Source organism: Sorex fumeus, unplaced genomic scaffold, assembly GCF_029834395.1.
Source record: "Sorex fumeus unplaced genomic scaffold, SorFum_2.1 ptg000111l, whole genome shotgun sequence".
In the NCBI taxonomy this organism is placed as follows: Eukaryota; Metazoa; Chordata; class Mammalia; order Eulipotyphla; family Soricidae; genus Sorex; species Sorex fumeus.
Genome location: NW_026606168.1, coordinates 9,795,970 through 9,810,313, shown reverse-complemented (window position 1 = coordinate 9,810,313; position 14,344 = coordinate 9,795,970). Strand labels below are relative to the sequence as shown.

Below are 14,344 nucleotides of genomic sequence, written 5' to 3'. Positions count from 1 at the left end.
GGGTGTGGCCCCTAAACAAAATGGAACAACAACAAAATTTTCAGTGACTTTTTCCCCTTAATCTTTTGTTGTTTGTTTGTTTTGGTGGCACCAGATATTGAATCTATATGCAAGGCATGTGCTTCTAATTAAAAATGTTTTTAATTAAAAAATTTGTGGTGCAGGGAATCAAAACCAGAAGCCTACACAGGTAAGTAGCTCAGCTACTGATCATTGCCCCTGACCCTTAGACAGTACATTTTGAAAAAGATGCTAAGTGGTTTCCTCACTGTTATTCTTTGTGGATTTGGTATAGGGTGTATATTTTTGATGATGCTGCTTCCTGTGAATTAGGGAGGAATTCTTAAGAAATTTCTGTCACGTTGTCTGAAGATTCAGAAAGTTCCAGTTTCATTCAGCAGCTGTGTTGAGCAGAACCAAAAAAAAAAAAAAGTTTAAAAATCCTTCATAAGGATGCCCAAGAACAGATGACTGGTTAAAGAAACTTTGTTACATCTACACAATGGAGTACAACGTAGCTGTTAGAAAAGATGAAGTCATGAAATTTATATGCAAGTGGTACTACATGGAAAGTATCATGCTAAGTGAAGTGAGTCAGAAAGAGAGGGACAGACATAGAAAGATTGCATTCATCTGGGGAACATAAAGTAACAAAATAGAAGACTAACACTCAAGAATACCCGAGATAAGTACCAGGGGGTTTACTCCATGGCTTGGAGGCTAGCCGCACACGTTAGGGGGAAGAGGCAGCTCAGATAGAGAAGGGAGCACCAAATAAAGGGTGTTGGGAGGATCCTCCCAGGATGGGAAATGCATGCTGAAAGTAGACTATAGACCAAACATGATTGCCACTCAATGCCTCTTTTGCAAACCACAGCACCCAAAAGGAGAGAGAGAGCAAAAGGGAATGCCCTGCCACAGAGGCAGGGTGGGCTGGGGCGGGGGGGTTGGGAGGGATACTGGGATCAGTGGTGGTGGAGAATTGGCACTGGTGGAGGGATGGGTACTTGATCATTGTATAACTAAAACCCAAGCACAAAAATTTGTAAGTCTAAAATGTACCTCATGGTGTTTCACTAATGAAAATTAAAAAAAAATTAGAGTTAGTTAGAGGTTTTATGTCTAATATATCAGAGATATTTCCTATAAATAAATATTCTCTGCATCACTAGAGTGACATGGTCATGTTCAGTCTCTCGTTTTGGGGGGATGGGGGAGAATTTGGGCCACACCTAATGATGCTCAGGGCTTACTTCTAACTCTGCTCTCAAGAATTTTTCCTGGCAGTTCATGGGGGACCAGGAAATACTGGGGATCAAACCTGGGTCAGTGGCCTACAAGGAAAACACTGTACCTGCCGTACTATCTCTCCAGCCTCATTGATTTAAGAGCATCCAAGCTCTTAATATCAATGCAGTGCTCTTCTCTAGTCCACAGATCTCACAGTTGTCCCCTCCCCCAATGTCCCATGTCAGTTATTTGTAATGTGTCATTAAAGTGGAGTAGTTCCTCTTTCCTTGTCTTTTAAGACTTGAGTTTCTGAACGCGTCTTTCTGTGTGTGTTGAACCTTGACTGTAAGAACCCTTTCCTCCTCCCCCTTCTATTTATTGAAGACTAATGGATCCTTATTTTACTCTGTTGAACTACAACCTAGTCCTGTTATTAGTTATTGCTCAAAGTATGAAGACATGTGTTTTGCTTAATATATACATTAATTTTTAATAACTTGCAAACTTGGATATTCCCCCCCCCCCCAACAAATACACCCTTTGGAGTGTTACACTGATATACTTACTGTAATATTATGTACCCTTACAGGTGTGAGCTCACTTATTAATCTCTTGAGTTCAGCTCAAGATGAAGACCAGCCTAAACTGAACATTCTGTTGTGTGAGGCCGTTGTTGCCGTTTACTTAAGTTTGCTGATACATGCTCTCGCTACCAATTCCTCCAATGAATTGTTTCGACTTGCAGCTCACCCACTAAATAATCGCATGTGGGCTGCTGTTTTTGGAGGGGGTGTGAAACTTGTTGTAAAACCTCAAAAACAAGCAGAAAATATTTCAGGTAAGAAAAATTTGATACCAGTAATGTATATGAAAGTAAATGGTTTCCCATGTTCAGTATTTTTTATAAATGTTTTGAGAGTTAGTTTGGAAATCAGTGATGTTTAAAATGAAATTATTCATTAGGATATTAATAATTCATGTCAGAAAATATCTTATTTAAACATTTTTTGATAAGCCATGTATTTGTGGGGATAAAACTGGTGGGAAGGTGAAGCATCAGTGAGGAGAGAAGTAATGGAATAGGGATAGATCTTGATTAGAAAAAGGTGATTAATGTAGGGTGTACAAACAGTTTTCTTCAAACTAATAAGTTTATAGCCACGTACAAAATAGCTATTTAATTTATGCACATTTAAAAATTCTGTTTTCCATATATTCCTTCCTTTCTTCTTTTACAGACTAAAATAAATTTTTCACCTGACATTTTAAGATGGAGGATATGGTCAGATGTAGATTCATTACATGCTATGAGAAAGATTTCCATGTTGGTGTTGAAATATAGAATCTCAGTTCCACTTTAAATGGTTCTGTTTCGGCCTTCCCTTCAAGCCCTTGTTCTCTCTTGAACACATATTTTGCTTGATTATTTCTGTGTATCTTTTCTTTTTCCACTCTGGAGAGGTCCAGGTTCTCTCTTGAACTTGTGTTTTTTCTCTTTTTCTCCCCTCACATCTTTCTAAATCAGTTTCAGTAAAAACTATCTTGCTTACCTAAACAAAACAAAACAAAAAATGCTGGAATTATTTAAACAAAAAATCTTATGCTGGTTCTGTTGCAACCAGCATAATCCCTAGAATTATATTATGCTAAGTGAAATAATCCAAATACCATAGACTCAAATATATAGAGTCAGAAAAAAGATTGGTGGTTGCCATGGGCTAGAGGGTGGGAGGAATGGGGATTGGTTGCTTAATGGGCATTGGGTTTCCTTTGGGGGGATGCTAATAATTTGGAGGTTTTAGTATGTTTTTTAAATTGTTTGGCTGGTGCTAGACATCGAACTCAGAAGGTTGTTTCGGAACTACATAGAAATGCTGGTTGTGTAATAGTGAGGCATAATAAATCCCTCTCAGTTATATATGTAAAAAGAGTTCATACATCAACTTTAAAAAGATAAAGTTTGGATGGGAGGGATACTGGGATCCGTGGTGGTGGGAAATGGGCACTGGTGGAGGGATATGTATTTGATCATTGTATAATTGAAACCCAAGCACAAAATTTGTAAGTCTACAACAACTGTACCTCATGGTGTCTCACTAATAAAAATTAAAAAAAAAAGATAAAGTTTGGTTAGTCTAGTGGGGTAATCACCAACCATTAAAAATGTAAATTGTAGCTAGTTGCTGACCAGTTTGTGGATGAATTGGGCTTTTGGGGGGGGGGTGAGAGAGGAGTTGAGAGGCGATTTTCATTTTCTGTGATAGGGAGAGGGTTTGGGTTGATTTTCTCTTTGAATTTTTCCATCTAATATCCAATTAGTTCTGAGTGCTTGAAGTGTTGCCCATCTGTGTTCCTCGTAACTCGGCCTCTTTGTCTTTTCCACCCACCAGTAAGAAGAGTTCAGACTCTTATTGATTTTTATTACGGAGTCACTGTGGGTGGTGCCCTTCTCTGGCATGGCTCTGCTCTGCTTTGGGGGCTTACCCAGTGCTGCTGGGGCGGGAGCCCAGAGCCGAGCACACGCTGGGCAGATTCTCTGCCACGCGAACTACATTTCACTCCTAGCTTAGACTCTTCATAGGCCATCTGCATCTTTCATGCATGCGCAGACTCTACCTTATTCATCGTCAGCATAAGGGTTTCAGTGAGTATCACCCAGCTTCACAGCCTCAGTCGAGTCTTCCCCTAATTCGAGCCTGTCACTGTTGTTCCCCTCCCAGCTCCCAGATTCAGAAAGGTAGTTTACTCTCTCCATCTATACCCCATGCCTTCTCTGCTGCTTGTTTGTCCTTTCACATTGAGTGTCTGCCCTTCCTTGAAGTTTGCATTTACATCTTACACAGCCTGTGAATCTTTCTTGAACTGCATCACCAGAAATAGTCACTCGAGTACTCTTTTCTACATATTGAATCTGATATATTTAACACATGACACATAGAATGACTTTAATCCTTATTATTATATTACGGTAAAGGTAAAGGTAAAGGCCCTCCCATTGATCGTCGATTTGCTCGAGAGGGCCCAGTAACGTCTCCATTGGAGACTTTGTTGTTACTGTGTCTGGCATATCGAATACTCTCGGTAGCTTGCCGGGCTCTCCGAGAGGGGCGGAGGAATCGAACTCGGGTCGGCCATGTTGGCCGCTTGTAAGGCGAACGCCCTACCCGCTGTGCTATCGCTCCAGCCCTATTATTATATTATAATCTTTATTATATCATAGACTGCTCGTGGCAGGATATGCTATATTCATACTCTGGATATGCATCTGTGCCGTGACTATGCTAGAAAACCGATCGAATAACTAGACACAGATGTTAGCTCTGAGCTTACGCTGAAACATGGTAAGGGTAGAATGATGAGATTTAACTCTTTGAATTGATTTTTTAAAAAAAAATGTTTGGTGTTTTTCTCCCCTTTAAAAAAAATTCAGCACCCCCTACTCCTTCTGAAGACATAGATAAGCACCGACGGAGATTTAACATGCGGATGCTGGTTCCTGGAAGGCCCGTGAAAGATGCAACCCCACCACCAGTGCCCGCAGAGAGACCATCTTACAAAGAAAAATTTATTCCTCCAGAACTGAGCATGTGGGATTACTTTGTTGCAAAGGTAAGGGCGTAAGGAGTGCCAGCTCTCCGTGTCTTGTTAATTCGTGTTTTAATAAGGGAATGATGGGCAGATTCTGAAATGAGTCACCAATCTTGGGACACATGATCTCACAAGTTGGAAAACTAATAAGCATTTAGGGATGACCAGATACTTGATGTTTAGCACCATGCTTGGTGGCAGGTGAAATACATGAAATTACAGGACTTGGGTATTAGCCAGAAGTCAGGTTTTAGCTTCTATTCAGCAGCACTCTTCTCTAGCAACTGCAGTATGGGCATCAGCCACATAGGTCCTCTGATATTTGGTCAGCAGGGAATTCGAGCAGAAGGAGATAACTGGGTGTTTGAGGGTTTGCTCAGGCCATGCATGTCCTGAGAGTCCAGACATATTCTGTTTCTCCTAGGCAGCGTGTGCTTTTCCTCCGAATCAGAACAGTCCTGTGGGCGGGTGTGTGTGGCGGGCAGGATGGGAAGATCTGGAGAGATAGGAGATAGTACAGTGGGTAGGGCTTTTGCCTTGCTTATGACTGACCCAGGTTTGATCCCTGGCATCCCATATGGTCCCCTGAGCACTACCAGGAGTAATTCCTGAGTGCAGATCCAGGAGTAATCCAAGTATCACTGAGCTTGACCCTAAAAGCAAAGGAAACAAAATTTAAAAAGAACAGTCCTGGGAACTATACCCATTATGGTCACCGGTTCATGCTAATACTTGCTTTGCGTCATTTCATTTTTTATAGCTTATGGCCCCCCTTTTGTTAATATTTCTTTCCTTTTGGTGGGGTGGGGGGAGTCCCTCAAGCAGTGCATGGGGCATGGTGTCACTCCAAGTAATTTGGTCAGCCAAGTCAGTGATTCAGCACTCGGGTCTAAGGAAGCAATGCTGCTTGGGCCCTTTAGTGCTGGGGACCACCAGGACCACCCCAGCAGTGCTCACGCCTTCAGCCCACACCTGGTGATGCTCTGGAGGTATCCGGTACTGGGGATCGAACCCCATGGGACGCATCCAGGCATGCTCCCTAAGCACTGGACTCTTTTCTGGCCCCATGTTTCTCTTATGAAGTGTGCCATAGTGTTGTCTGTCATCTTGGGGGGGGGGCAGGGTAGAGAGGGTGTGTGTGTCTGTGTCTGTGTCTGTGTGTGTGTGTACGCGCGCACGTGCATACACACACACACTCACATAAAAGGAAATGCACTCTCATGCCTCTTGCATTGGAAACTGTATTAGTTCTTACCTTGAGGTTTTGGAACTGCTCACTTCTGTTTGGGGAAGGCTAAATTCGTCTTTGATGTGTTTGCGGTGGTCCCCGGCACCCCAGGCACTTGCATGCCACCTCAGACTCACCTGGCCAAGATGCTGGGAGGGCCTTTCAGGGTGAAGTTTGAAGGCCGGCTTTTATTTTCTAAAGAGATTGGTTTGGATGGTCTTCTTTGGAGAGAGACCTCACAACCATCATTACCAACCCCCTCTCCAGGCAGAAGTTTCGAAATACTTAAATAGTCATGTCCCTACTTTCTTTTTTTTTTTAATTTTTATTATTTTTTTTAATAGTTTATTTCTTTATTGAATCACTGTGGGAAAAGTTACAGAGCTTTCGGGTTTAGGTCTCAGTCATGTAAGTATCAAACACATTTCCCTTTACCAATACTTATTTTTAACCGTGAACCCCAATAGAACCCCACCTCCCACCCCTCCCAATTCCTGTGAGGCAGATGAGTTCTAGTTAATACTCTATCTACTTTGACTAGATACATTGTTTCGATAGAAGATGCACAATTATTGTTTAGAGTTTACGACCCCCCCCCCCCCCAATCAGACATGCTGAAACAGCGTTGTGAAATGATTTGCTTTCTACAACTTGGTTTAAGAATAAAATGATGTCGCGCGGCCGCAATTGCGGTTTTGGATTTCTGCTATTTTACTTATTAACCCTGGAAGAATTTCTATTAAAAGTTAGATAGTTAAGAGATTGGTTTCAGTGCTCTGGAGTCGTGGCCGTGCCGGAGAGCCGCTCGTGGGGGGGCAGCTGGTGACCTCGGTCGGGCATGAAGGACGGGCCAGAACGCCCCCCTTCCCATGAGGCGCCTGCTGCCCCCTGCCCCCGGCTCAAACCTGCTGTCCACAAGGCTCCCGTGCGGCCGCCATCTTTCTTTCCAGAGAGGAGTGGGCGGGCCGGTCAACACCCTTTCCCCTCCGGGCAGGCTTGGTGGCGCGGTTTAACACATAGTCCATTTGCTTTTCTGCTCCAAGCGGCTGGTTCTCTGTGCTCAGTCCTTGTGCCTCCGGGGCCGTGGCTGTGCCGGAGAGCTGCTCGTGGGGGGCAGCCGGTCCCTACTTTCTTTTGGGGTTTTGTATAGTTTTTAAGCAAAGACAGGTCTTTTCACTGATAAATATTTATTTTCATGATTTTATTCTTTCTTTATTCCTCCTGCTCCTCTTCTTCTCTTTCACTTTTTTTTTCTTTTTGCTTTTTGGGTCACACCCGGTGATGCTCAGGGATTACTCCTGGCTCTGCACTCAGGAATTACTCCAGGCGGTTCTCGGGGACCATATGGGATACAGGGGATTGAACTTGGGTCAGCAGCGTGCAAGGCAAATGCCCTCCCTGCTATACTATTGCTCCAGCTCCTAATCCTCTTATTTTATTCCCTGGGAAATTAAGAATCATTGTAAAATTTCAAAAAAGGAAAATAAATACTGGAATTTTTATTGTTGTTTATTTTTAAAGTATAAGTTAACTATATAAATTAAAATTTTAAGTTAAATAGATTTTATTTTTTTCAGTATCCTTAAACAATTTCAGGAATCTTTTTAAATTTTCTTTTATAATCTAGAATTATAGATTATAACAACTTTATGAAGTTTTCCTTTGGTCTTTTGTTTTTCAATGTCCTTTTCATGTAGAACTTCTAAACTATTGCTGATATATAAAGAAAAAGACTTGATTTTTAAAAGAATTTGTGTCTGGCTGCTCATTTTATTGAACCAGTGTTACCTGATTTTCTTGATCTTTGTAGGCATAGTATAATTTGTGACAGAAAATAACATAGGCTGATACCATTGAAAATGTTTATTGTTGGGGGCTGGAGAGATACTGTAGTGGTTAGAGTCCTTACTTTGCATGAGACTTAACCAGGTTCAATCCCCAACATACCATATGGTCCCCTGAGCCCCACCATGATTGATCCCTGAGCACAGAGCCAGATTTAACCCCTGAATACTGTCACATGTGGCCAAAGGACAAACCAAAAAAATAAAATGTGTAGTGATAAGTAAATGAAGACAGAAATTATTCATGTAAATATTAAAAGAATAACTTTGCCCTTTTTTGGCAGCCATTCCTTCCTTTGTCTGATAGCGGTGTCATATATGATTCTGATGAAAGTATTCATAGCGATGAAGATGAAGATGATGCTTTTTTTTCAGATACACAAATACAGGAGCATCATGACCCAAATTCCTATAGGTAATGTTTTCCCCTTTGTCTCTCGTAAAAAATTCTGTGTTAAAATTCTGATTTTAAACCACTTTATAATGTACAGAAGAACTGACTTATGTTTTCAGGTTAGGAATTTTGTACGGAATATTTGCTTTAAAGAAAAATTTATTTAATTTTTCAGGGGGTAAAGTAAGGTAGGAAGGTAGGTTTTTTGTGGTGGGTTTTTTTGTTTGTTTGTTTGTTTTGCTTTTTGAGTCACACCCAGCAATGCCAAGGGTTTACTCCTGGCCCTGTACTCAGGAGTTACTCCAGGTGGTGCTCGAGGGATCTTATGGGAGGCCAGGATTGAACCCCGGTTGGCTATATGCTAGGCTGGCACCCTCCTCTCAGCCCCGTAAGGTAATTTTTATTGAACAAAATTTGCTTAGAAAGATGTGAGAGGAAAGAGGGGAAATGTGCTCAAAAGAGAACACAGGCTTCTCCGGGATATAAGTAAAGAAACGTCAAGACCAGCAAGAGAAATATGTGCCCAAGAAAAACATGGGCCTAAAGAGCAAGCCAAGAATAACTTTTAATGCAGGGTGCCAACGTTTTTAGTAAGGAAAACTACAAAACTGAGGGGCCACAAAATCACAGTTTTCAGGGGCTACTCTGTGCTTGCTCCAGCCAATCCTCTGTGCTTGCTCCAACCAATCCTTAGGGACCCAGATGGGACCAGAGATGGGGCATGGCCTCCTGTTTGCAGAGAACTGAGCCATCTGCCCGGCCCAGAACTATGGAGTCCATTCATCCATGGTTAGAACATATAATTTATTCATAGACTGTTAGACTACATGAAACCATATGATTTTTTTCCATTACACAGTTTTCAGGTATTACATATATATTTTTTATTTTCAGAGACTACAAAGGCACCATTTTGTAGTTAACTATTAGGAAAGAACACTATTTTTTTTCCTGGGTTTGGGTATTGAGCTAATCAATGGCAAGGGTCATTGCTATGTTTCTCTCCTGGTTTCGAGTTAAGGAGAATTTCTTTTCTTGTTCCCTTCGAACAGCTGGGCTCTTCTGCATCTGACAATGATCAAGCTAGCACTTCACAATGTCAAGAATTTCTTTCCCATTGCTGGATTGGAATTCTCAGGTAAGTTTGGAACTTGGAAATTCATGTTATTAAATATAATAAGTTGCCATCAAGTTACTCTTTTCAATACCTTGTAGAAAAGCAGTTGGCACTAAAATACCACATTGGAGATTTTATGAGGTCTTGTATTTTAGATTCTGCTCTGTGATTTAATTCAATACAAGAGTCACTCATCGCCTAGAAAGTTGAAAGAAAAAACTGGAGACACTGGAATCTTTTCTAGAGATCTTTTTTCTTGGAATCATTGAGACACTAAAAAATATTAGGTTAATTAGATTTTCCGAAGTTTTGGCTCATTGAGATATTGAATTTCATAACTATGCAATGATAAGCATTTTAAAATAAAATGCCATATTCTGTTACCTTTCAGAATTGCCTGTAACATCACCACTGGGTATTGCCGTGATAAAGAACTTGGAGAATTGGGAACAGATCTTGCAAGACAAAATGGACCAATTTGAAGGCCCACCCCCTAACTATATCAACACATATCCAACTGACCTTTCCGTTGGAGCTGGACCAGCTATTCTTCGAAATAAAGCAATGCTAGAACCTGAGAACACACCATTCAAGTAAGAACACTAATAAAGCTGATGAGGGCAGAATTCAGTTTCAGCTTTCCAAGACCAGCTGACAAGCTGACAAGCTATTCCAGAAGTCTTCAGAGCAGTCATAACTGTAATAGGGCTTCTAGTACAGGGATCTCTTTCCAGTAAAAATAGTTCAGTAGACATACTACTTTTATAATCAGGAAGAAAAGAAGCCCTTTCTTATATTTTTATCATTATGTTAAGAGCTGTGGAAAGTGTTGGAACAATTATTTGCATATGCAAATAGTCTGCTTGGTCTTTGTCAGTAATGTAACAACATTACAGTGATTGGGTTTATTTATTTATTTTTAATGAATCACCATGAGGTGGTGCACTTACAGACTTATGAACTTTCGTGCTTACGTTTCAGTCACACAATGACATCGATTGGTTTTTAATGGAAGTTCTGATGTTTTCTTCTTGTCCATCTAGTTTCTAATGGATAAGTAGCTGCTTTTGCAGTACCTGGCTCTAACTGACTATAGCTTATAGACTGAAAAGACTAAGGCTTTTTTACTTATTAGGCTGTTAGATATGATGGCTGTGATTGGATTCACTGACTAGGAGATAGCAGCGACCCAGAATACAATTTAAAGGAGAAGAAGAGATTCACCTGGCTCTTAGATCAGTCTCTTCCTCCAGAGACCAGTGACTAGAGAATTATTTCTTGGTGAATAACCTTCTTAATTGAGTCATGGTGAGATACCCAGTTGTTTATGATTGGGTTTCAATCACACAATGTTCCAACATCTGACCCCTCACCAGTGCACATATCCCACCACCAGTGTTTTGATGATTTTTAAAAACCAAAATACTGTTGAGCTAAGAGCTGTACTCATTTTACTCATTTGCAATAAATAGTTTTTTTAAGTATCTTGAAATAAGAAGCACATTTTTCTATAGACTAACACAGTATATGTTTTGTTTCATTTTTAAATAGATCACGAGATTCTTCAGCTCTTCCAGTCAAACGACTTTGGCATTTCCTTGTTAAACAAGAAATCCTTCAAGAGACATTTATTAGATATATTTTCACAAAGAAAAGAAAACAGAGTGAGGTAATTTGGAACAGTATTTTTTTCTGTTGTAACTTTAGTTTTAATAACTCCAGTGAAAATCAGTACCTGATTTATTTTCACTTCTTAGTTGGGAGGTGTTTTCTTTTATACATTGGGTAAAAAAATTATAATGGCTTTTTTGCAAACCAAATTTGGTTTTAGGGCTTAGGGAGGTTTTAGGTCCTAGACTCAGCGGGCTAGAGTGCATGCTTTGCGTGTAGAAGTCCCAGCACCTCCTGGTCCCACGAATTCAGAGGCAGGAGTTACTCCTGAGCATTGCTAGGTGTGACCCTGCCCAAAATTAAAACTTTAGTTTTAATTTCATAACAATAAAACAACTCAGGTTCTTTGATAAATCATGTCCGAGCAAGTGAACATGGGTACTTCCTTTATAGTACTTGTCGGTGGGCTTTTACATATAATAAACATTATGATGGCTGGTTTGAGGACCTTAATATATAAATGACTGTGCTTCATATCATGATTTTCCAAAAAGAATCTAATTGGAAATAAAAATTCTTTTAAAATATAGCCCTTTAAAAACATTTAGAAATATTTCGCATCTAGAAATGGAAGAGGATAAGCGTCAGGGCAAATTTTTTTTTTCTCTTTGGGTCACACCTGGCAGTGCACAGGGGTTACTCCTGGCTTTGCACTCAGAAATTACTCCTGGTGGTGCTCAGGGGACCATATGGGATACTGGGAATTAAACCTGGGTTGGCCGGGTATAGGACAAACACCCTATCGTTCCAGCCCCCTTCAGGGTAAACTTTAAGCTTCACAGTAATTTTGTGAGAGACTAAACTAGAAATGACAAATATAAGATGAAGGGAGATTGCTTTTTAAAAAGTAGGCAGAGAGCCTGATATTGCACAATACTGAATAGTTTGAGCTGAACGTACATGAGTAATGTAATGCAATACAGGGTTTAGGAAGAAGGTGGGTTTTGGGAGACTGGCACTTTAGAACTCCAAATGACCTCTTCTCTAGATGACAGAGAAAGCATTTTAGTCAATTTGAGCATTTAATGACCTAATGGTTAGTTTGGCGAGTGTTCAGAGTGGATTGTCAGATATATAATCCATGATTTGCTAAATAAAATCCATGAGAAAAGAAAAGAAAATAAATAAAAATTCTTTTAAAATATAGCCCTTTAAAAACATTTAGAAATATTTAGCATCTAGAAACCAACGAGGATCAACTTCAGGGCAAACTTATATTTCGCTTAGAAAGTGAAACCTGAGAGTCACACATGAGCTGGTTCTGTTTCCCAGCGTAAAATATTCACCCACTTCTCCATTCCTCCTGTCTCCTGGGCAGCAGTACCTGCTGGACACTTTCTTTTCACCCACTTACCTGGACGGTGATTGTGGCCAGCCCTTGTGACTATCATTTTACTTTCTCAGCGGGCTTAAAAACTGTGGACTGCCATGAAGAATGAGGGAAATTAACTAGAACGATTCTTTAGCGCTGTTTTTAAAGAATCATAAAGAGACTGATGGGATTGGAATGTTGATTTAGGATGTATTAGAGAAATCAGGGGCCGGAGCGATAGCACAAAAGGTAAGGGTGTTTGCCTTGCACGTGGCCGACCCGGGTTCGATTCTTCTGTCCCTCTCGAAGAGCCTGGCAAGCTACCGAGAGTATCCCGCCCACATGGCAGAGCCTGGCAAGCTCCCCATATTTGATATGCCAAAAACAGTAACAACAAGTCTCACAATAGAGACGTTACTGGTGCCCACTCAAGCAAATCCATGAACGATGGGAGGACAGTGCTACAATGCTAGAGAAATCAGAGTCAGATTGGTTGGCTCTTTTCGTTTAGCATCTCTCTATAGCAGTTCACATACTGATGCTGAGTCCAAAATACATAAAAAAAAAAAAAGGTAGAGGTGCCTGAGAAGTAGATTCCAAAGTTCCTTGCTCAGTTGGAGCTTTATTAGTCCCAGAATGCTCAGTGAAGGGTCAGTTTCCTGAAGAACAAGGTTGACAGCAGTTTGATTCGTTTGGACTGTCAGCGCCTGGGAGTACTCTGGGAAACCAGCATCAAGGCTCCTTGGACCCATGACCCATCCATGGTAGTCTTGGGACCTTTGGGTCTTGAATTCAAGACCCATCCAGGTCTTCCTCTCTCTTCTTAGACCCCTCTTCTACATGCCCACTCCGGTCTCTGTACCTTTAGGATGCCGTAGCCCTTAAGCGGTGTGTGCTCTTTTTCTACCACCAGGGACGCTCTGCATGAGTGGGCCAAGAAAAAAACCCGGGAGTATTTCCATATTCAAGGCGGTTTAAGCCTTAGGTAGCTCCGAAACGACAGTCGAATATGACTGAGAGTTTGAATGGGAGACAGAATCTTAGAGCCTTTTATACCATTTGAATTTTATTTTTTTAATTAATTTTTTTTCCGTTTTAATTTTAAATTGTTGGATGAAATTATCATCATGTCCAGGGTTGCCCAGTAGAACATTGGAAACTTGGATCTGTTCGATATAGTCGTCACCAGCCTTTGAGCCCTTGAGATGTGGCCTGTGTGACTAAAGTCACTTATTAGTTTTGTTTAAATTCAGTCACATGTGGTTAGTTACTACTGTATTGAGTAGCACAGGTAGCACTGTAGCACTGTAGCGCTGCCCTCCCGTTGTTCATCGATTTACTTGAGCAGGCACCATTAATGTCTCCGTTGTGAGACTTGTTGTTACTGTTTTTGGCATATCGAATGCGCCATGGGGAACTTGCCAGGCAGGCTGAAAAATTGTTTTCATTAAGAAAAAAAATTTCCCAATGTGTTAAAAGACAAACATTATCACACTCAGAAGTATGCCACATTTATTAAAATTACTTAGCCAATGATGTATTCGATGTGCCAAAAACAGTAACAACAAGTCTCACAATGGAGACGTTACTGGTGCCTGCTCCAGCAACTCGATGAACAACAGGAGGACAGTGCTACAGTGCTACTTAGAGAATAAGATGAGAGCAAATGGTATAAATTACTAATTGCTGACAATATAGATGCATGAGTTAGAGGAAAGTAATAACCAATATTTTCTAGCTATATTTAGAAATAAGTTAGTTGCTTTAATTTGTATTTGGAGCAAATCCATGTAGGATTGGAATCTGTGTAGTATAGAACGCACCTGTGTGCACAAGTAGGTTTTATTTTTAGAGATTACAGTTTAAATAGGAACTTAGTTATATAACCTGTTTACAAATGTTTTTGTCATCGTGCATGTAGTATGCTTATTAACCTTAATTTTGCCTGTTCTGCATTTAT

The 14,344-nt window shown here is 40.6% G+C and overlaps 1 protein-coding gene across 3 annotated transcripts in view; it reads left to right on the top strand.

Annotated features, from left to right (window-relative positions):
- The window catches only part of DMXL2 (Dmx like 2), a 135,431-nt gene that overhangs the window by 108,273 nt on the left and 12,814 nt on the right, over window positions 1–14,344 (top strand). For all 3 annotated transcript variants that reach the window (XM_056135412.1, XM_056135411.1, XM_056135413.1), the window contains 6 exons: window positions 1,820–2,068; window positions 4,661–4,839; window positions 8,175–8,305; window positions 9,337–9,422; window positions 9,793–9,994; window positions 10,953–11,070. In XM_056135412.1, coding sequence (XP_055991387.1) covers window positions 1,820–2,068; window positions 4,661–4,839; window positions 8,175–8,305; window positions 9,337–9,422; window positions 9,793–9,994; window positions 10,953–11,070 — 965 coding nt within the window. The remainder of the gene's footprint in view (window positions 1–1,819; window positions 2,069–4,660; window positions 4,840–8,174; window positions 8,306–9,336; window positions 9,423–9,792; window positions 9,995–10,952; window positions 11,071–14,344) is intronic.